The 23,580-nt window shown below is 42.8% G+C and overlaps 1 protein-coding gene across 1 annotated transcript in view; it reads left to right on the top strand.

Moving 5' to 3' along the window:
* vti1a (vesicle transport through interaction with t-SNAREs 1A) overlaps positions 1-23,580 on the top strand; it is a 113,254-nt gene that overhangs the window by 55,872 nt on the left and 33,802 nt on the right. Inside the window, 2 exon segments of the mRNA XM_080516667.1 lie at positions 19,249-19,319; positions 23,281-23,342. Coding sequence (XP_080372793.1) covers positions 19,249-19,319; positions 23,281-23,342 — 133 coding nt within the window.

Genomic DNA, 23,580 nt, shown 5'->3' with positions numbered 1-23,580 from the left:
CCTGTCACCTCTGTCCTTCTTCCCACCCCGCCGTTCCTCTTCCGTAATGAGGAATGCAGAACAAACCGACAGTCTATTTCTCAGAAAAGCCCTGACTCACATTCATTTCTTTTTTTTTTTTTTTTTTTTATTCCAACCTCGCTGGTTGGAATAAAGCTAAACTGGAAATATTGTCTTCATAAGATGATCATTTTGAAGAGAGAGAAAAAAAAAAAAGTTTATAGGAGGTCGGTGTGAGCATGAATTTACCCCTGAAAAGTTCTTTTGGGTTTTACCGTTTGGTTCTGTGTAAATTCACTTCTTCTATTGTTGACGTCTTTCCGTCTTTGTCGCAATCGGACAACTGAGGGCTCTAATTAGACATCATTCGGTTGTCGTCTCCTCCGGGGACGAGCTCAACCAGCACATTTGTCAGTTCGGGTTTGCTCATCTAAATTCAACGCGGTGAGTTAATATTCTGCGCTCACTCCTTGTGTATCAAAGGTGAAACTGCTGCTCCTCTCGAATATGAAAAAATAAGTTTTTAAAAAGACTTTTTAGGGTGATGATTTGATTCTATATATTTGATATCATCCCGTGTGAGTTACTGCTTCATTTCTGTCTTCTGCTCGAGCCAACACAGATATTAGGTGCCTCTACCTGATTTAAATAGCTTTTCTAACCCGCTGCAGGTGCTTCTGCGTTTTTTTTTGTTTTTTTATTTGACACTGTTTAGATGGATATTCATAACTTACAAAACTGTCAGGTAATTTCAGGCTAATCTATTTTAATCAAGCTTCATGGCAGTGATTTGTGTGTCACATTATGTCGCGCCTCGTAGAGTTATGCTCGGCCATGTGTTTATGTTTATATTAAGCGTCACGTATAACTAAGACGTCGTGTGTCATGTAATCGCTCTCCCTGTCTCTTTGGGCTGCGTTTAGCCTTGACTGACTCTGCCACAGTGCGCTTGCCACTGCGACATGACAGCGGCCACAGCGTCATGCTCTGTTTGAGGTAGAAAATATCAGTCAAGAGACGCTTTCGTTCCTTTTTTGTCTGTGCAAGCAGGCGTGCGCACATTTTCTCATGTCTGATGGATTGTACGCGAGTATCCTGTACATGGGTATTTGTGCGTTGATGTGTGTATTTGTATATTTGTGTGTGTGTGATCCTAATGATGCCTTCCTCCTCCACTCTATTGGGCTGTCAGCAAAGTGCTGGTGACTGTCACACGCGGCGCACCCTCCCTTCCAAATCTTGCTGAGATAGGTCATTTTTCAGTGTCAGGACAGACGATTCACGTTGGCACCAGATAGATCCGGGACACATTGGACTCATTATTCTCCGTTTGCATACGTCTGCCTCGTGCAGAAATGCGAGTTGACGTGCACAGAAGGCTTGAGCTTGAAAACCCTGCGGCACTTCTCACTGCTTTGTTTTCCATTAGCCTAATGCAAGTGTGTCTCAGGTATGGAACAAGTGTGGAAGAGCTGTCCAGCACTTCAAGTGGATAAACAGCTTATTAGCACCATGGGGCTCTTTTTCCTAATTCTGGGTAAATACGTAGCCGATCCAAGAAGCGAGAGCATGCTCATAATTGACTCCCATATTTCAATATGAGGAATTTCATTTGCGTGTTGTATGCGTTTGGGTTTTCTCTGGGTTCTCTCGGTCCCCCCCCCCACAGTCCACAACCTGCATCAGAGGTCAGCTGGTCACTCTAAATTCATCATCAACTTCACATTGGAGTTGACATTAATTTGTTCCTTTCATTTATGTCTTGTCTGTTATGGTTTATTTTCCTAATTTAAAAGGGGGGGAAAAAAATCATTTTCCATTTTCTCCAGTCGTCCTATTGCCCTCTCGACTTCCCCTCTTTCCCCCCCCATTCCCATTTGGCAGGGTGGGTACGTCCGTGGGTAGACCATTTGGCAGTGGAGGGTAGGTGGGGGGGGTCAAGGCCTGTGCCCCAAGGAGTGTGGTATTTTAATCTGGGCTATTTGTAATGACAGGCCTCCTATGAGGGCAGAGGAGTGGCAGGTTGAGAGGGTCTGACAGGTTCTAATCGCTGTCAGGAAAAGCAGCTGAAGAATGTGCCAGCTCTGTAACCCCCCCCTCCATATCCACCCCCCCCCCCCCCATCCTGTCCTCTCCCATAGCTGTTGTTCTCTGTTGTCTCTCTGTCTGTCTCCGTGTTCCTTTTTGACCTGTATTTCTTAGAGGTGAGTGAAAGATATTTTTCTTCAACTATTTTTCTTTCCCTCTTTCTTTTTTTTTGGCGACTATCCAGAAGCCACTACCTGCCAGAGTAATCCCTTCCGCCCCCCCCCCCCCCCCTTTTTTTTTTTCCCCCTCCCTCCCTCTGTCCATGGACTTCACCGCCTCATTTCCACTGCTGTAGGTGGTTGTTGTCATTCCAAGGGCAGACTGGCCTTGTAAAATCTATGTCCCTTGTCTCAAAAGCCATCTTCTTAGTGTGCTATCGTTACCTGGGTAATTTATCCAATGTCTGTCGAGTGATGTGGATGGAACCGCTTCACAATACATGGCAAGAACATTCCGCTGCTCAGTCGTCTTAAATCGTCACGTTGGAAGGTCAATGTGAAAGTAATGAAGGATTTTGGTGACTGTTTTTTTTTTCTCCTACATTTAAAGATATTCGTTTCAACCTTTTGGATTATTTCTGCTTACGTAGCGCTCGTCCACAATCTTATGTTACCGAGATGTCAGTTGGGATCGTCGCTGTAAATGAGTTTTAATTGTAGTTGACCTATTTAAGTCAGAATTCATTCATTCTCAATAAAAAAAAACAACTTTTCAGAGATTTCACAAATTTTCCCTTTTGCTCTAAAATATCAATTACGTATATAGAAACACGACGAATAACAAGTTATTCATGTCTCAACAAAATAACTAAACCAATCAGCAAAAAAAAAAAAAAAAAAAGTGATATAAAAGTGCCTCTGTGAAAAACAAGCTGGTCAATAGAACTTTTCAGGTTCAGCACACACTTGCTGCTGTGTCTCTCTTCTCGGTTGGCACCAGGCGAGGATGGCCAAGCTTTGCCCAGGTGCCGTCTGTGCCATTGGCGCTAAAGTGAGGAGAAGCTGGCACACTTTGGGCATGGCGGCGGCCCCTTCTTCCTCAAAGGCTCGCCTCGTCTCCCTTCTTTCCCCTCATGGTCCCTGCTGCTCCGTAGCCCAGGGAGCTCATTAGGCCAGGCTTCCTCTTCATTTAATCCATTTTTCATAGCCTAAAAAACAGTCCCTGATCTTAAAAACCCTGGCTAATTTAAGCCTGGATGTTGGGGGGTGGGGGGGGGGGGGGGGGGGGGGGGGGGGGGGGGGGGGGAGAAGTGAAAATATTATGGGGGGAAAAAAAAGCAGACCCCGTGCATGCTTTTCATATTTCTGATGTCAAAATTAAATGTTTGTTTTTTTTTAATGGAGTAGCGGTATGGCCGGTACGGGATGGTGCAGAACCGGCGCTAATAAAGAAGAACTCAACAGAGTTTCCGACCCCCGTTAGACAGGATCCTATTCCATCCACTTCCTTGCCTGTTGTCTGTGACTCTTCGGGGAGACCGATGTGTTAACTTGGCCTAATGAAAACATTGGTAATAACATGCTCCCTCGCCGTGTTCCTTTAATTATGTATTTCCAACTGGATACCAGAAGGCCCCCGTAGGATTGGAGCTTCCACTTGTTGTGGAAGTGGAGTTTCATTTGTAACTGTGTTCCTGGCGGGGAGAATCTGTACAGAGAGATGAACCCTTTTCTCTCATTCTTTCTCCCCAGCTTGTTCTTTTCCCTAAAACTCCCTCTCTTATTTCCCAGCCTCGGCTCAGTCCTATCTATGTCCGTTACTTATTTATCAAGAGAAACCTCATATAAAAATAGCTTGTTTTAGTAGCACAGTATTGGAAAACTATTGAATGCCCAGTGTTTTTACGATGTCTCTACAAGAGATAATTGTGCTGCCTTGTGCTTTTACTACATCTACACTGACACTGCCAAAGTTAACATCCTCAAAAGTTGTCCAATGCTTTGTCCTTTAGCTCTCTCTACGAGGACAAAAGGTTTTTTTGTTTTTTTTTTCTTTCCGTTCCTCCCCTCTTCCAGGAAACCATCACAGCATTAATATACCACCCAGGTATAAAGTGTTGATGAGTGGCTGTCTCCTCTAGCTGACACTTATTTTACCAAAGGTCTTAGAGCAGGGGAGGAGAAACACCGACAGTACTGATGGAGGAAGGGGTGGGGGAGAAGACGAGCTGCTTGCATACCCAGCCGACGGATGTGGTGGAATTGTTAAGCAGTCTCGTCTGCCCTCTCGTTAGCCTCTGAGATGCCTGGTGACAGAGGTGAGACAGCGGAAGCATCGCTGGGTTAAGAGTGGGAGGGTCACCGCCCCTAAGGGTGCCGATGCCATGGCCGTGCCAGGCCAGGACCCGGTGCTACCGTCTCCCGTGCCTCCACTGTCAGCATGCCCTGTGCCCCAGGCCACTGCAGCGGGGGCACACGGGGGGCTGTCACGCGTCGGCCTCAATTACAATCAGGGGACAGAGCATACAAAGATTTGCCCACTGTCACGGCTCGTATTGGAATTGTAATGTCGGCACGGTATCGCAACGTAACTCTCATGCAGATTTGGTGCGGCCCCTGTATAATCTTGCTCTCATTTCAAAGTCATTTGTCCCCGGCAAAAACTTCACCGTCTCACTTTCAATTCAGTTGAGTTTTGCACGGCGGCAAATACAACACAGTGGTTTTAAGGTATTTTAACAGAGGAAAAACCCAACAGTTCCACACGGGCAAGCGTAAGCGATGGCGGAAAAGCAAAAAAAACTGCCTTTAAAGGCTGAGAGGTGGCGGCTTTCTGCTTATCTGGGCACTTGAAAAATATCAATTGGTGTTTTCTACAGGAAATACAAAAAAAATGACATCTTATCTTTAACGGCCTTTCTCTTTGAAACTACTATTCCATATCACGTACCCACGTTCAAAAAGTTTCCCTCCCACAAGCTCTGCTCTGTATTTACAGCCCTCACAAAAGACAGATTATGCAATGAAAACAAAAGCCAACCTCAGGATGCATTTCATCAGTCACAGCGCACAACTGCAATCTTCTTACATTTGAGCTTCTTCTTCACTCTGTGATTTCCCCCCCCTCTAGTTACTGTAGAAAGTTTATCTGCCGGAATATGAAGCTTTTGTCTCTCTGTATTTGTTTTATACTATTATGTTTCACCTACAACCTTGAGAGATAAACTCTGCAGTCAAAATTAAGGTTTGACAGGTTCCAGTCGGTTGCAGAAATATTCAGAATAATAAAATAGTCGGCTTTTGCACTTTCAAAAAGGACACATCAGATACGCTCGATTCAGAAATATTTTTGCCTACTCAAGTTTTAAGATGCCCCGTGGAGCTTTTTCCTTTTGAAAAGGCAAAACTTACATTTTCTTTCAGTGTTTGTCAACAACATCCATTGTGTTTCCTTCTCATCTGACAAACATGTTGCATCTATTTATCTTTCGTTCCTACATTCATCTATTGTCTCTGTTCATAATTAACACATGTAATCTTGTTGTTTTTTTTCTCACCGGCTGGGATATTCCAGTGTTTTGTTTTATACTTGCTCCCACTGAGGGTAGTTGGTGTTGTCTTGCGTATTACCGTATATTGTCTGTCTGATGATAATACTTGTTCAAAACTATGAGCAGATTTGTCTCCGAAACGAAAGATTCTGATGCTTTTCAGGTGTCTTATGGGCTTTTTACTCGTAAATGAAGGGAGCTCCAATGGTGGGGGGGGGGAGGTTGGTGAAGGTCCGTGTGCGTTGGTGATTGTTTTACTGGACGATTAGTGGCTCCAAAGGTTAACGGATTAGGTGTTGTCACGTTAAACATTGTGGTGTAAACAAGCCACATACACACATACATACATACAGACCCTGCTTATGAGTTCTATAAAGATGGGAAATTATTTATTGGAACATTTTGGGAAAATTCTAATCAATTCAACTTTACTTGTATAGCACCAAATACAACACAGTCATTTCTCGGCGCTTTTAACAGAGAAAAACCCAACGAGTCCACATGAGCAAGCAGATTTAAAATCTAATCAGACACATGATGTTGAAGCACTGCCTGAAGACCCGAAGAACATGTTCAGTATGCTAAGTTCATCCTGACTCCAGTAGAATATAGAATACTGTAAAGATATTTACCAAGCTAAATCAGCAGTGTGAATTCATTTAGCCTCGCCATTGTTTCTGTAGACGTATCTTCATCCAACAGCTTAAACATAGATAAAGCTATTTAAATTTAAAACGTCAAGATTTAAAAGTTGTGTAATTGCTTCATTTGGTTATTAACTGGCACAAGGGCATTTTTATGTTGTGTGGCGAGGTTGATGGTCTTTATTTTAGTGCCTTTTGAAGTACGCTAAACTCGTGTTTATGAGCCGTGTCAGAAGGCACCGTGGTTTTTCACTGTTTTTCCCAACTATAAACCAAGGAAACGTCAGGTTTTCCATGGCGGTGTCTCCTGCCAGTGGCTGGTTTGATCGGAGTTGCGCCATCTGAAGCATTATCAACAGCCAATGAAAGATCCTCTGAAGCCGCGTCAGTGAGACGACTTGGTTGAAGTACTTCCAGCCCGATATTGTCCAAAACCAATCTTCTCTTCTGACCAGATGCAGAGCTTGTGTATGTTCATGGAGGATGTACTTACAAGGGACAGTTTTCACTACATATAAGTGCTCACTGGCACTGATTGATCTCGTAGCACCATCTGTGCAGAGTTTTTTTTTACTTTCACACGGACACTCTGTCACAGCAAGTCTATTGGGGAATTTGGTATTTTTGGTTTTGACCACACGCTGGTTCCACACCTTTATGTAAGGAATCAGCATATTCATATTAGACTCACTCTATAGGGAGCTGTCGCCATGCAAGGCTGCTGCTGTTGCTGTCAGTCATGACGGGGTCGCATACCAACATCCCATCCCCGGAAAAACAAACGACACCTGGCTAAAAAAACCACTGCTTGTAAAAGAAACGTTGTTCTCCCTACTTGTGACCAACCTGTCTCAGCAGTGTTATGTCAAAATTAGCTTTGCCAGATGGTATACATTATTCATGAGGGTGAAATGAAAGGTATCTTAAGGTTGTGTTATTGCAGACTTGATGACTCTTTGTGTGTGTTTTTTTTTTTTGTTATTCTCCGTCTTTTCTCCACGATAAAGCCGGCCTCATCAGCATACGCTAAAGCCCACGGGGAGCTGCACCAATCATAGAAACTGTCCTCTACCCTATTGTCACATTCATCGGCAAATTTCAAAAACAAAGAAAAAGGCAAATAATTTTGTTCAGCAGCTACAATGACAATGTGCATTGCTCTGTTATAGATTAAAAGCGAAGGACTTGCTTTCAAAGACAGAGGATCCGAGACAAAAGAGAGCGACGGGCAAGGGGGGGTTGGTTTTAAAGAAGAAAAAAAAAAGGGCCAGCTCCAAAGTTGACAATTGAGTCATAATATCTTGTCCTTCATGAATAATTAATTTGGTGGCGCTAAGAAGGTAGATTAAATCAGTTCTGCCGTGTCTTAAAACTTAGATATGCTTCATTATTGTGGATAACGGTGGCAGGCATGTTGGGTTTTCACTTAGGCTGTTTTAGTTAATGACGAGGAGCAGGAGACACTCGTCACCCCGGCGGTGATGCTCAGTGCTAGATTACAGTTTTTTTGGGGGGGGGGGTTTTCTGGTTACATTACAATTAGTCAGTTAATGGACAAAAATGAAGGAATTCAGCACACGTTGTTCCCTCTCTGTCTACTGGTGAGGAGATCCTGGTTGCCGCTTTTAACAATATCAATCAAACCTGTGCAGGTGTTCCAGCCCACTAGATAATGTGGCGAAGATGAAAGAGCTGTCTGATAGCTAAAAGAAGAAATCATTTAATTAAGCCAAAAGATAGTCAGGATTTTTCTTTTTCTTTTTTTTTTTTTAGATCTAAGACAAGCCTGCCAGAAACAAAGTGATACATTTCTACAAGCGAAATTAGAAATTTGAGGGAAACCATGGTACTTCTTAAGATGTGCAGGACAACCTAGTGATTTTGTGACAATAAAACATTTAACGGTGATCTGTAGCGCTTCAGCGGTTTTATTTTTTGCAGGGATACTGAACTGAATCGTTTCCAAAAAATAGTCAGTGCGTCTGTCTATAGGTCTAAGTCGTCACAGATGGACAACTTTCACTCGAAAACCTGCCTAAGATATCCATTTTTCCCCGAGTATTCTGCGGTGAATGCGACTGATCATGTCAAGGGCATTGAGGCGGCCCAAAATGGTGAAATGCACCATATAAGTAAAATCCACATCTAAATAAAACAACGTTAATGCTCTGAGCATGAAATTCCAGCCTCGCGTCTCCTTTGACTACGCGGCACAATATCGATCGCAGACATTGAAGCGTGTCCACCCAGTGGTGTAGTGGTGAGAATGTCCCTTCCAGTCTTCAAGAGTGGGTTGGGCTCGGGGGCCTTTCTGTTTGGAGTTTGCGTGTTCTTCTCGTGCGTGCGTGGGTTTTCTCTGGGTAATCCGGTTTCCTCCCACAGTCCAAAAAACATGCATTCGAGGTTAACCGCTGGCTCTAAATTGCCTGTAGGTGTGAGCGTGAGGGTGTGTGGTTGTCGGTCTATCTGTGTTTGCCCTGCGGGGGGGACTGGCTGCTCGGCCAGAGTGTACCCTGTCTTCAGTGACCCCCTACGACCCTAAGTCTGATAAAGGGGTGTTCGGGAAAAAAAAAAAAGTCAAACATTCAAAGTCTGCTAAAGCCTTTCTTCAAGACCCAGATTCTGATTCCCTTCATAAACTTCTGGGACAATTATTGAAAGCATTGACAGCAATGAGGTCAAGAAATCCACTCAAGCTGATCACTTTTACATGTGATGAATGGGTTAAAATGACAAGAGGCTTGTGAGAATTTATGGAGAAAAAAAATCATTATAAATATTCTTTGAAGGTCGTCAAGATTTTATTGTTAAATATCGACCTCTGGGTTTGCACATTTTACTCGAAGATGATTGTTTTGCTTTTTTTATTCCCTTTGTTTTTTATTACTGTATATTCAGCTTATCAAATAAGCTCGTTATGGTGTGAAACATCACACTCTTTCCATCATTACCAAGACTTAAGCAGACATTTTGGGCCTGCAGGTCACTTACATGGCGAGGAAGAGGTTGAAAGTATCTCGTCTGATTCTCAAGTTTGATTAAAGCAGCGTTCAGAGAAACAGACCAGTTTTACAGCAGCACGTTCCTTTGACTTTAACGAATTCTGCTTGGATCAGTTTAATTGTTCAAGTCGCGCTTCGTGCCGTTTTCAGTTTGATAGCTTTTCTTTTCGTCAAACCACTTTTGTCTGGATCTATTGTGCCGTACTCGTATCGATCCGGCCACTTTCTCACCGCGGGGAGCAGAAGACCCGATACGCCCGAATGTGGAAATGACTGTCAATTTATATAAAGAAGCTAAGTAAGCACAAATGAACAATGTACACAGTGCACACGAGCTTTGACATGCCATCACATGTTGTGCTGTTATGTGTATTCACAGTGGCAGCTGACAATAATCTGCCTTCAACTCTGTGGCCTCGGTCATTGTTAAATGAGGCGCATGATGTGTCTCTCTTTTGTGAGTCTCCTCTGTGCCTCATGCCCCCTTATAATAGCGGTATTATTTGCCTTTTACCAGAGCAGGGAAGTGTGATGGTATTGCCCCAAAGTAAAGCACAAACACAAGTTTGTGCTATCTGTCAGCCACGATGATGTAGAACTTTGAGAACAGGCCCCACTGTTGCCTGCTCAAATGGAAATTGCATGCCACCTTAAATTTGTGAAAGAATTATTGTTGGCATCATGTGCTTAATAAAAAAAAAAAAGGGACTAATCATGTGGCATTGTATTAACAACACAGATAAAGGCTTCAAATATAAAGTGGAATATAATTTTCGAAGGTTTGCTTTACTAAATGTTAATTGTATTTGTCATATTGCATTATGTCATTTTAATGTCGATCCTTCCATCCGGCTGTGGGAGGAAACCTGCAGAAACCTGGTGCATGCACTGGTGAATATGCAAGCTCTCTATAGAAAGGTCAAACCTGGAACGTTGTCACCATGCGACCCTGTTTACACTGAAACATTTTCAGTGGAAAACGGTAAACTTTTGTTACACGACAACAGTGCTCTGACTCCATTTCCGTTTCTGTGTAAACCAGAGAAACGCCACTTTTCAGCACCGTGGTCATCGTAAATAGTTTTTCTGCAAAGCGTGATGAGATCAACGGAAACAACAATGGCGGCCTCCAGAGGATCCAGAGACTTTAATTTTAGTTTTAATAGTTGAGTCACCAGTAATAGCAATCAGAGGAGGTGTTTTTTTGCATCAACCTGAAAACCGGCAGTCATTAATGTGTGCCGGTTGTGTGTTGAGAAGCTGTGCCGTACGTCTAGAAGTAAAATTATATTGAGGACAGAGGATTCAGAGCAGATGCCATCCAGAAACTATTAACAATTTGCAGGTGTGTGCAAAACGAGCTTCTGTCACTAAAGCTGAACTGGCCTCTTCAGCCCAGCCGTCTCCTTTTTAAAAATTTTTTTTTAGCTGTTTTGGGTACCCCCTTTTCAGCATCGTGAGTATTAATGAATTCAAAGTTTGAGGAAAATAATCTTTAAGCGCTTCCAACTGTCAGATCCTGTCAGTGCATCCACTTCTAATGGCCCGCGTCTTCCATTCAGGCTAATGTTTGATGCCTCACTTTCATGCCTCCCTTCTTCTCCGTTGCTAAATTGCCGCCGACAGTCCCGCGTCCCCGCAGATTGTTTGTTTGTGTTTCAGGCACGCTTGTTTTTACACGCCATTGACGTAACGAGGATTCATTTAGTAAGCTGTTAATACGGGAGAAGGGGAGGGTGCAGTTCACTGCTCTCTCATATTCAAATAGAGCACGATCACGAGTCAGGTAGCAATCTGTTGTAGCGCGGCGTCTGCGTCAAGAACACGCCACGCCACGGAGAACCTCCAAAGCGATGCCAAATCTTTCGTGAAAGTACCGATTTTTCTTTCTTTTTTTTTTTTCATGTCTGAATCACTTGACGGGGAACAGCTGGGCAGTCGGACTGCAGACGGCGTCACATCCCCATCAGTTTGAACACGAGTGGTGATCAAGCGTTGATCAAGACAGTGGAGAAGCTCCTTTGTGTGCACTTCACTCGGTGTTTGTATCAGTTCTGCAGGCGGGTTGGGTGGGCGAATCCAACAAAGCGCATTTAACAAGTTATTTTATTCATTTACCCACAAAAAAAAACGTATTATCAGTAGGTGTTGAAAAGTGCTAAATACCCCTAGCACTCCGCAGAAGACTAGAGGCAGGCTCCCAACAGGCCTTGTCAAAACATGCAAATGAGCTTGACGCCAAGTCCGATTTTGACAAACATAATTAAGGTGTTCCAATTCAGGACTTGTTAATAAAGAACACTCCAGGCCTCCCCCAGGTCTTCACTAATCATAAACCCTTAAAGCTTTTGTGCGTTTGTGTGTGTGTGTGGAGGGATTTTGTGTGTATTTCTCCCCCATCTCCCGTTTTATTGGATAATGAACTGTTGTGGAGTGTTAGATCTCCGTTCGCAGTGTTTCCACTGAGTTTGAGGAGATAGGCAGGCAAGAGCTGCCCGAGGTGTGGCGTTGTACAGATAATTAAAAGGCAAGAAATTTGTGTTTCGCTCTTTGATCCGCCTGTCAACTTTGTGATTAGAGACGTAGAAGCCTTTAATCAACAGTAATGTGACGATTAGCGCTCCTAAACAGTTGAAAACGAACCAGAGAGAACGTCAAACCCCCCTCATCCCCCCCCCATCCCCTCCCCGCCTCCACAGATCTCTCCCTCAGTCCATTTCCAACAAACTGGCAAACTTTATTTCCCTCCATCATTTCCCCACTGAGGACGGTTAAATGAGATGATATTTTTGATGAGGAGCTCTACATGTTCTACTCCTTCGTCTGGGCTTTTTTTTTTGCAGCCAGAATCCTCTCAGTGTGTTTGGCTTCTTAATATAAACCAAGGAACTCATTTTTTTCTTTTTTCTTTTTTTTTTTTTTGCCGCACTCAACTTTGACCCTGAGCTTGAATATGGTCATAATGGTATTTCAGTGTTTACAGGATGGTGCGTGATCGTTTATACTAGCTACTCAGCTAATAGTCAAATCTGATTATTTAATTTGGTGCACTTAAAGTTTGGGAATTCTATTTAGGTTTACTGATTAAATGAAGTTTAATGTACTAGTGTTTTTTTTTTTTTTTTTTTTTTTAATTTATGTGCGTCATAAATTATTTATTTATTTTTTACATTTTATTTGCAGTGTGGCCTGCTCAATTGTGTGCCACAAATGTCAGTGCTATGAATAATGCATAACCAAATTAGTTCATTCAGATACGAGTTTTAATTCTACACTTCATACATTTTTTACAATTTTGACCAAGTTTAATCAAGACATAAAAAAAGTCATTTCCCCCCCCAGCTGGAAATGGAATTAATAAGTCAGCTGTGTTTGAGCTTCACAATTGACCAATCGCGGCGTGAGTGGTTGCGGTAGAGGTGTACGGGTTGACCAGCCGTCTGTAGAAATTCCCGGCATTTTTAATTGAAGCCCCCAGAAAAGCGTTGCTCGCTGCCTCCACATTGTTGCGTGTGGGGCAATCACAGCAAGCGCCCAAGTCCATTAGTTTTCATTTGGATGGTTCAGTGAGACTGGTTGATTAAGTCCGGGCAAATTGCTTGTTGGAACCCTCATTCTCCGCTCACACTCCTCCTGCTTCTCGGCCCTTTTGCCACCGGCAGGGTTGTCGTTCAGGTTAATTTAATCGGGTTTGTTAGGAAATTTTAAACACAATAGCTTTGTGGCGGATGGAAGATGCCTCGGCGTAGCGGATTGTGCTCTAGTTTATTATCGCCACGGCTTTGCATATGAATGCCTAACTGTATTGTTAATTGGACTTACAGTAAACATTCCGATTTTCATTGTCACCAACCCATGGAAGGCAAGGAAGTACCGTGTGACTGAGCGTGTCAAAGTTGCTCCAGCCGTATCCACAGGGACATGTAGGTATGGGTGATTTCATAAATGTAAAACAAGCGGTTCCTCTGTGAGCATCATCAATTCTCATTGAATGTAGGTGAAGGGGACTTTTCCTCTTTAAAAAAAAAAAAAGAAGAAGAAAAATGTAAATCTGGCGATCTGAGGATTTGACTTTGAGGATGAGGTGAAGGGAAAAGGGGAGGGGGAGTTCAAATGGGAAAGAAATGCAGCTTTCAGTTCCCTCCGCCCTGGTCTCAGCTTTAAACAAATGGTTCTATTACCAGCTGCTCTCCTACAGGCCTGGTCATTTATACCCATTAAACCTGCGTCTTATCACCCATAAGACGGCCTTACGTCTCTCCATCCACCAATTGTCTATAATCAGCCATTTAAAACAGCAGCGGAAATTTCTTTTGTGCCTTGCTTCGGTCTGACGGACAGGCAAACGAGCTCGGAGGAGGAGGGACGGGGGAGTAGAGAGGGATATTTTCTGCGGAATGATGAATAAGCCAAGTTGAGTGGCTGACTAACAGAGATCTGTCTTAATCAGAAGTGATTTGTCAGAACAGGAGCTCTGCGGGGTCAGGGCGCAGGCAATGAATAAAACAGAGCCTGGCAGAGTGAAGAAAGGCCCCAGAAATCCACCCTGACTGCCCACCACCACTCAAACGCATGCAAGGGGAAGGGCCGATGCATGGGCTCGGATGGGGGAGACTGAAAATGGCTCCACTTCACCCTACCAAGCATATTTCCTGTTTTTTGGGGGCTTTGTAAATGCTTAGTCTCTCACATTGCAAAAAACAAGAAGAAGAAGAAGAAGGTCCATACGTTCCCTGCTCTGTGAGTTCATTATCCAAACACTTCACCTGTATACAGAGCACTGTCACGAGGAAAACGGTGTTAAACGCAAAACGTCAAACTTCTATTCATCAAGCGCTAGAAATGTCTTTCAAGTTTGTTTTTGTTATTTTTTAGAACCTTTATTGTCCTTACTGTGATATAACCATTCCTGATTAACATTCAATGCATTTTTTTTTTACATTAATCTAAGTAATCTGAGCCCCAAGATGCACCCCCCCCCCATGACCTAGTAGTTGGTGCCTCTTTATTTTGAGCTACCGCTCAGTGCGAAGGTGCTAGCCTCATGGCCTGTGGGCTCAGCATTACAAATACATCCCATTGTGGGTACAACTTTGATGGGGGTGATGAAAGTGTGTCACCAGGCAGTTGTAGACTTGAAAAGTCCTTAAAAAAAAAAAAAAAGCTTCTCTGGAAGTGTACAAAGACGGGTAACTTTATTCACCTGGGAGTTACAGGCTTATAAGCTCTGTGTGTGTGTGTGTGTGTGTGTGTGTGTGTGTGTGTGTGCGTGCGTGCGTGCGTGCGTGCGTGCGTGCGTGCGTGCGTGTGTGTGTGTGTGTGTGTGTGTGTGTGTGTGTGTGTGTGTGTGTGTGTGTGTGTGTGTGTGTGTGTGTGTGTGTGTGTGTGTGTGTGTGTGTGTGTGTGTGCGTGTGCGTGTTATAAAGAGTTTGAGACAGAAACTAAGAGCAAAAAAAAAATAAAACTGTATGGTCTAACATTTATCAGGCTCCTCCTCACTCCCCCACAGCCCTCCCATGGGTTTCCATAGCCCGTTTGTTGGAGTGTGTGGCTTGTGTCCAGGCATAAGTGTGTGTGGTAACCTTCAAAAAGTGGTCTCAACTGCTTAATGAAAAGGAGCTGTGCTGGGCCTCAGAGCACACCGCTGTCAGGTCTTGTACCCTTTTGGCTCCAGGGGCAGAAGGAGCGAGGCAAAAAAAAGAAGAAAATGCAACAAAGAAAGAAAGAGAGACAGAGACCCTCAGACAGTCTGTAACTGCTAAAAAAAAAAAAAAACAGCTCGTGTAAAATAGATGATGCCTCCAATTAAATGTGTCCATGCACTGGAGAAAGTTGAAGGCCATAGAGGGTTGAATGTTTGCTGCCACACTTGTTTGTCAGTCTCATACTTTTGCTGCAAAATGGAGACACTTTGTGATATTCACATTTTATAGCTGCCAATGTGACTTTTGAATAAATGGTGGCGTTTTCTTCACGACACAATGCAAAGGGTGCAGTTAAACACTTATCAGCTGGATTCTTTAGTTGTCAATAGCTGTAAAATAACGGGTAGTGTCATCAAGTAGCCTGTATTGCAGAACCCGTACACTCAGATCAGCAGTACATTAAAAAATGAGAGGTCGAGACAAATATTGTGGCTGGTTTTTACAAATTCACTCTCATTAATTTCCATCTGCAGATCTAAGATTTTCTCTGATGCGGCGCCTTTTTTCTTTTCAGTGTAAAAATCAGTGCGTGATAAAATATGCATTCTGCTGGTTGACATCCATGCTTGTATTGCAGTGTATTGTTTGATGTTTTCACTTGGTCATTAGGTCCAGACTGCTCAATGACTCCATAATCCATAATTGCAAGGAGGGGGGGGGGGGGGATGTTGTATGGGCTTTCTTCAACCTTTTTAGGTTTTCTCGCTTATATTTCATCTACAAGTTTCTCCCAGCCTGAAATAAAAATCCTCCTATTTATTGAAACAGATGAAAATAACAAACAGAGAAAATGTCTGCTTCCTTTGCCCTTCAACATTTCTCCTTTTTTTTTTATAACCTTGTATGTTATTTTTCTTCCTTGTCTGGTTAACAAATAACTTTTATTATAGTGGGATGAAATACAGCTGGTGTCTGGTGTGTCCATAGCCTGTCCTTGGATTTTAAAGGGAAACATTCCTACGGAAATGATTTCTTCTCAATCTAATTGCAGCCTTCACATTTGCTATACTAATTCTTCTCTACAATTACATTAAGAGAACGAGTCAAACTAAGGCTCTCTGGTGCCGATGTAAATGTAATGTAATGGAATAATGGGCTTGTTAAATGGACCTTTGGGGGATGAGGATCTTTAACAAGAAAGTCAGAGCAAGGCCTCTGGGCCTGGCTTATTTTAATTGTTAATAGCTGTTTAAATAGGAGGGGAATATTTTAAACACTAACGGGCAACAAGTCAGGGGCATTAGCAGCACATTATGTCTCCTCTTTTTCGACGGTACGTCTTTAATTGTTGAGATATTCTTTTTTTTTTTTTCAATTCACCTCGTTAAGTTATGGATTTTTTTTTTTTTTTTTTAATATATATTTTACTCAACTTAATGTTGGAATCTTAACCAGCCATTGGAGTCATTCTAATGTGGAGTTGAGAGCTTATGTAATGTTAAATAAAGACCGGTGCGCTGTAGCCTTGTCTAGCTCTTGTTTTCTGACAATGACGAGATACATTCTTTATTTGCAAGGCTTTATCTCTTTATTGGGCAAGTGGTCATAATGTGTAATTCCCACATTTCTTTTTTTTTCCAAACTCTTGAGTTAATGATGGTGTGAGCAAAGCGGTACTGTATGTTAATCACTGCGGTGTATCTCTGGAATTCTGGCATTGGTGAGAATTCTGGAATTGAGCTTCCACAACAACATCAACATCATTTATTTTAAACATCCTGGGCTTTACAAATTAGCTGTTATGGTATCAATGCTGGAGTTTTATGTTACACACTTGTTCCGATAAACCAATATGCCACACAGATGGAGCGGTGTGTTGCTTTAGGAACATCCCATCAGTCTTTCACATAATCTGTTGTGGTTTTTAAATCAATATCTTGGACCATTTGTTGCCCGACAAGCTTTTTTTTTTTCTCCCCCCCCTCCCCAGTGGCTCATGAAGACGTCCAGAATGCACTCATCAGCGGGATTAACTAAGATGAATGCCAACGTAGATATGTACCGAGGTGTCATTACTCCAAGGGAAGACGTGTGATGGACAATGGACCCCATTGTCTCCTTCGGGACACGTTGTGTACACACCTCTAATGGCTCAGCTAAAGACAATGATGTCTGGCGGCCTGGGGAGAGACCACTCTCTTTATTATCTTCACAAGCGATTATGAAACCTTTATAGTCAGCCGGCTCAAAAGACTGTTTCATTATTCACTTTGGTTTGGTTTTTTTGTTTGTTTGTTTTTTTTTCTTGTTGTGATTCTTGCTTGTGTAATCGCATTGTGATGTCGTTTCTGCTCAAGTAAACAAGTCCTGTTTCAGTAAAGCACTTGGAGAGGTCTCCCTCTTGAGCATGGCCCTTATTGTAGCTTTTGCCTTGCAAGACTTAAAAAAAAAAAAAAAAAAGGATGTTGTTTGAATGATCTCGAAATGCACGTTTTCTTATTTTTCTTCCACAGTTCTTAGATTTGTCAAGGACAGCTATTCAGGTGTGGTGAGTGTGTCCAGTCACTTGGTATAGAAAACATATACATGTAGTGGTGAATCTTTGTGGAGTGATACAAAAAAAAAAAAAATGGTTTTATATCACCAAAGTCAATAGAAATCCAAATCCACAGTTGCTTTCTTTTGTATCCATTGAAAAGGATGTTTATGAAGTTATTTCTCTTGCTTTTTCAAAAAGTTTATACTGCTCTGCAGTTGAAGCCGTAACTAAAAGTACTTCAGGATTCCAGTGCAGTGTAATGGCTGGAATTAAATGTCCTCGCAGGTCTTTTCATCCACGACCCCATCAATCTTTTCAGAAGCCGCAAAGCTTTCCAATAATGCACTTGCCATCAAAAAAAAAAAACACAGTAGAGCTGTTGCAGTGCTTGTCACACTCATTTATTACAGAAAAAGACACAGTCCTGACATAGATGGATAGATGTGCTTATTTGTGTCTTTAACAAAAGCTTCCCGCTTCAACTCCCTTTCCTGTTTATTCCTTGTTCCTCCCCAATCGGGACTGGGGAGGGCTCGTATTCTTCTGGTTATTAATACCTGCGCTCAGTCTTTTAATCTGCCCTATTTGTCACATGTGACTGTCTGACTGCACTGTTAATCTGGGTATCCTTCATCTGTCTCGTCACAGATTAGAAATTAATGAAGGCAGGAAGAGACGCGTTTGAGTCAGTTACAGTGCGGGGGGGGGGGGGGGGGGGGTAAAAAAGGATGCGAGACGAACGTCGTTCGTTTGACAGTGCTCTCTCTTTTCTTTTTCTTTTTTTTCTTCCCTCCACTTCTCCCTGATCCCCATTCTCCGTCGCTATATCTTTCTCTCTATTTCCCTCTCTCTCTTCTCTTGTTTAGCTGCAGATGTAGCCCATTTTCGCGCTGCCCCCCCCCCCCCCTAAAACAGGCGCTCAGCACGTGGGCCCTTTGGTGTGCGGCACCTGTGTAGTGTAATACAGTCAGCAACTGTGTTGTTTATTCCGGATTTGTTTGGTGCGCTTGAAAGCCTTTCTTTGATCAAGCAAAGATTCTTCACTTTTTTTTTTTTTTTCCTTTTTCCCTGATTCATCCTCCGCCTCCCTCATTTTTTAAACGCTAATGCTGTAGCAGTATGGTTACATTGATGGCAGCAGTGGGTTTTTTGGCGGCGGCGGAGGGAGCAACTTATTTGTTTTGGTTTTTTTTATTTATTTTTTTTCCCACATTTCCTTTCTTTTGTTTTAATTCCCAACCCAAGGGACAGGAATATGACAGTGACCACTGACAAGCTTGTCAGGTGCCTTGTTTGGTATTTTTTTTCTTTTTTTTTTTAACTGTGCGTTAATGTGTTTACATCTAAAACTGAAGAGAAGCATTTAAAAAAAGAAAAGAAATGGATTAATGAATATTGCATTGACTGAGTGGACCCCACTGGCAGGCTCGGTGTGTGTGTGTGTGTGTGTGGGGGGGGGTGTTGTCGTTGAGGACTTGACGTCTATTTGTTTCAGCTTTGGAAGCTTTAACACTTCCCCACTAAACTAAAATATTCCGTTGTCTGCCTGCTTGACATCCCTCCAGACAGCCATTTCTCTGTGTACACAATATCACACACATGCGTGCTGTTTCTATTTAAAGATTACAGCAGGGTCCATGCTGAGAGAGATCACATTGTTTCTACTTGGGACAGGCATTTTTGATGATTTACGTCTTTGTGGTCTGATTTGTCTCACTGGGCGTGAATATCACTGGGAACTTATTCATTTTTCGGCAGACATTCCAACAAAATGAACACGATCATTTTTTTATCATTTGTTTGTAACACACCCCTTATGCCATGTCCTCTTCTGTTGCAGAGCAAGTGGGACAGGAGATTCTCTCCAACCTGCACACCGACCGTGAGAAGATCCAGAGAGCCAGGGAGAGGGTGAGCACACACACACACACACACACACACACACACACACACACACACACACACACACACACACACACACACACACACACACACACACACACACACTCACACTCACACTCACACTCACACTCACACTCACACTCACACTCACACTCACACTCACACACACACACACCTGCACACCTGCAAAAAATGCTCACGCATCCATTCTAACAAGTGTCGGTGAAACCTTGAGCTGCTGCAGCTGGTAAGCAGCACTGTCAACATTTACCACGTGCCGCTTGGTTTGTCATGTAAACACTCACAGATATGGCTCACACACACACACACACACACACACACACACACGCCGCTGGACATACTTGCACTTGTGTGGGCAGAGCTTTACAGACAGGTGAGCTCGTGGGCCATACTGATACACACTGTTAAATGTGAATGCGTTGCTCTTAATTAGAAGCCAAATGTTAAGTATAATCTGCTTACTTGTTTCCGGCTTCAAGGGCTTCGTTCCTTCCTCTGACTTGAAAGGAGAAACATATTTTTTTTCCACGTACCGTCCTTCCTCACCCACCCTCTTTTACATCTCGGCACTTTCCTCCGGTTTCACGCTCTCACTTTCCCTCTGAGAGTGCCCCCCCCCCCACACAAGGCTGAGCGTTGCCCCTCCTAACATGTAGTTTGGCCAAAGAGACAGGTAGGCAGAGACGGAAAAGACCAAACACCGGAAGGGGGCCCAGCCCTCTTGGCCCTCTCAACGCAGAATGCTTAAAGATCACAACATGGCAGCGCGCCTCGTGCCGGCGATTTCAAAGGAAATCAAACATCTCCTTTCAAAACGGCCCATAGTGTCTACTGAGACTACCTGCTCTCTCTCTTTCTTTCTGACTGGCTGTCTCCCTCCCTTCTTCCCATGAGTCTTCTGTGCCGAGCCCCCCACCTTCACCGCCACATGTACACAAATGTTAAAATGAAATATAAGTTGAATTCAATACAGAGTTAAAAAAACCCAAAACAAAACATAAACAATTAAAGCAATATTGCTTGCATGAAAGGCAAACAGAATTAAATATGATTTCGCCCAACTCCGCTGTAGCGACAGTAGTTAACAGGCTGGTGTTTCACATCTGCGAATCAATATTTTAAATATATGTAATCATGAATTGACCTGTTGAAATGTCTCATTAAAAAAGCTCATTAATCAATATGTGTACAGATTATGTTCTTCTTCCAACATATTATTATATCGCCTTCATTTTCAAAAACATTTGATTTGAAAAAAACATGTTTATCTGAAATTACAATTTTGCTCTTTTCATGGTTAATGCTGAAATTTTCCCAAAATGCCCAGCCCTGGATCGAAGGTCAGGTGTTAACTCCCCCCCCCCCAATTTGTTTCAATTGAATTGAATCATAACACATGCATATTTCAATCCTGGAAAGGCCTGCATGTGTCTTTGGAGATTGTTTTTCGGCTGGACATGGAAAAAACAAGTTATGACAAACACGGCCCTTTACTTTAATCCGTGTGAGCAACCACAGCTGAATTTAGACACTCCACTGCACTAAAATTTGACTTGGTTTCCATTTCAGGTTAAGCAGAAAGGCATAGGATTTGCTGGGAGGTTGTGGAAAGAGGAAGGGCACGGCAGAAAAGAAGGAATGATTCAGAGAGAGATGTATTTTGGGAGAAAGTATGAAGTGTCTGGGGGACAGATCTGTGGGCAGAGGCAGACATCAGGCAACTGCTGGACTTGTTGTCTTTGCCAGAGGGTCCAAACCCCAGGTCCCCCACCTCCTACCCTGTATCACATTTATCCTTGGCTCTGGCAGCCTGCGCCGGCACCAGCCCGGACTGCCAGAGGGGAGGAAAGAAAGATGGAAGAAGAGGAAGAAAGTAGCAGTGAAGGAGGGGCGGGAAGAGAGGACGGCCGCGAGACGAGCCAGATCCAAGACGAAGACGAGTGCCGCCGCGGTCATTGTGGAGGAAAGACCATCTTTGAAGGAAAAGATGTGAAAGTGAGGAATTAAAAACCAAAAAGGACATAATATAATACGCTGATGACATCATACTGAGCGAGAGAGACTTCATTAGGAAAGCGGTTATTATTTCAGAGAAAGATAAAGATGACTCTTCCCTGCCATCCTCCTGCAGGAATACCACTACAGGTAGACGACGGTGGCAGCTCACTCAGTGCAGTGTCAGCAATTTCTCGCTCCCCCACTTTTCAGACTCGAATCTCGTTGGCAACATCTCTGCCAGTTCCCTCTCCCTGTGAAGGTCCTCATGTGTGATACGAAATTGGAATAAAATAAAAAAAACACATCGCAGTGACCCCCTTGGAGGCAAAAAGAAGGCAGCGACAGAAATGAGAGAAAATAGAGGTTAGGAAAGAAAAGAAATATCCAAAGCAATTAGTTCTCAATAGCCATGATCATTATTTCAAGGGTGCCTTCAAGGACTTGTCATGCTCGCTGGGTATGTCGAAAGTAAAGGCGGCGCTCACTCTTCCCGCTCTGTGTGCTCTGCAGCAAGACGGGCTGCCGTCCCGGTGACACGTCCTCCTCAACGCCATTGACTAGTTCTTCACAGTTGCCGAGATTTTTTCTGCCAACTGCAGCCACTCGCTGTGGTGCTGATTTATTATAGATTTTGGGGATGAAACGGTACGAAGCGAACATCGATTTGGTGTGCAGTGGATCTGTTTGTGATTTGTTAAATCAGCAACTTTTTTCGAAGGAGTCTTAGTAGTGATGAGTCTGGAGACAGGTAAAAGCTTCCAGTCAAAGGATTTCTGATTCAGCATTGTGGCTTTGGAGGAAAATACCAGAAGTGTCTTTTTTTTTTCTTTTTTCTTTACCCCTTGACAAGATGAGCACTTTTAAATGGCTTGGAGTTTCTTTTAAGTGTTCATAGGGATTCTTTGTTACTCCATAAACAGTTTTACACTGCAAATCAGCAAAGCATTTGCTGTGACCAAATCTAGACTACGCCAACATTATTTACCAGACGGTATCCATTGATGGAACATTAAACAGGTTACCCCTAAGCACAGGAAGGCACTGCCTTTAACACCATTGCAGAAGCAAATGCATTCATTTGTACAGCGCTCATGCTTATAATATCTCGTTGTTGCACACATCTTAATATTCTCTCTGAAACGTACAAAAACCTGTAAAGAAATCAGTAGATGCACCTTTGAACTCAAAGACCTGTCTGACTGAGATCATTTTTCAGCTAATAAAAGAACTATGAACTCACTTTAGTGCCACACACACACACACAAAAAACAACATTTATTTCACTTTCTGTCGAGTCCATACAGTTGTACATTGTAGGAGTCTTGGTTCTTCTCGACATTGCATCTTTTTTTTTTTTCTCCTCACAATTTGTGTACAGTACACACTGTTGATATGGTTGATTGTAACAATAACAAATAGGGCCAACTCACCCCTTATTGAGGTGATAGGTGGACGGGTTGCTATAGCAGAGTCTTGTGCACAATATGTTGTTTTTTATTGTTCTCCTGGACGGTGTTGTACTGTATTACTACACTGATTGTATGTTTTATCTGAATCTTTTCAAAAAGCTTGTTGTTTGTCTCAAGGGGGCCTATGTATTAGTCGGGGGAAAAAAATCTAACATTTTATCAATAACACAAATCTGTGGTCAATCCTTACATAGAAGAAGCACATAAAAAAAAGAAATACATATATTGTACCTGCTTATATGTTTGTCACTGACCTTGGAATATAACATGGAAATTACATTTCTTCCTCACATTTATACACTGTGTTGGTCATTATTGTGCTATATATATATATATATATATATATATATATATATTCAGATAGGTAGTTTCCAGTATGCATGCGCATTAATGCTTTTTTAGTTTGCTCATAGACTGTGTTTAGTAGTTGTTTGATCTATACGAAATCTCAATTGTGTCTTTTTTTCAACCCCCCCCTCCAGCTGAGAGAAACAGACGCCAACCTGGGCAAGAGTTCTCGCATCCTTACCGGCATGCTGAGAAGGTAAGAGGCAGGTAGGGACACTGTCTATGCACCTCTTTGACTGCTTTAACAGTGTTGTGATTCTGGATGAATGGGGAAAGAAGACGAACGCTTCAATGTGGACGTTATAGTTGAGAACTTTTCATGACGTTACGTAACTTGCCCCACCAAAAGATGCCACTAAATCTCTTTGCGGGCTCTTAAGACTTGCGCTTTGCAACGTTCTAACTGTTATACATACACATACATGTACTACAAA

This window comes from Blennius ocellaris (assembly GCF_963422515.1).
Source record: "Blennius ocellaris genome assembly, chromosome: 21".
NCBI lineage: Eukaryota > Metazoa > Chordata > Actinopteri > Blenniiformes > Blenniidae > Blennius > Blennius ocellaris.
This window is presented reverse-complemented; position numbering and strand designations above follow the sequence as displayed.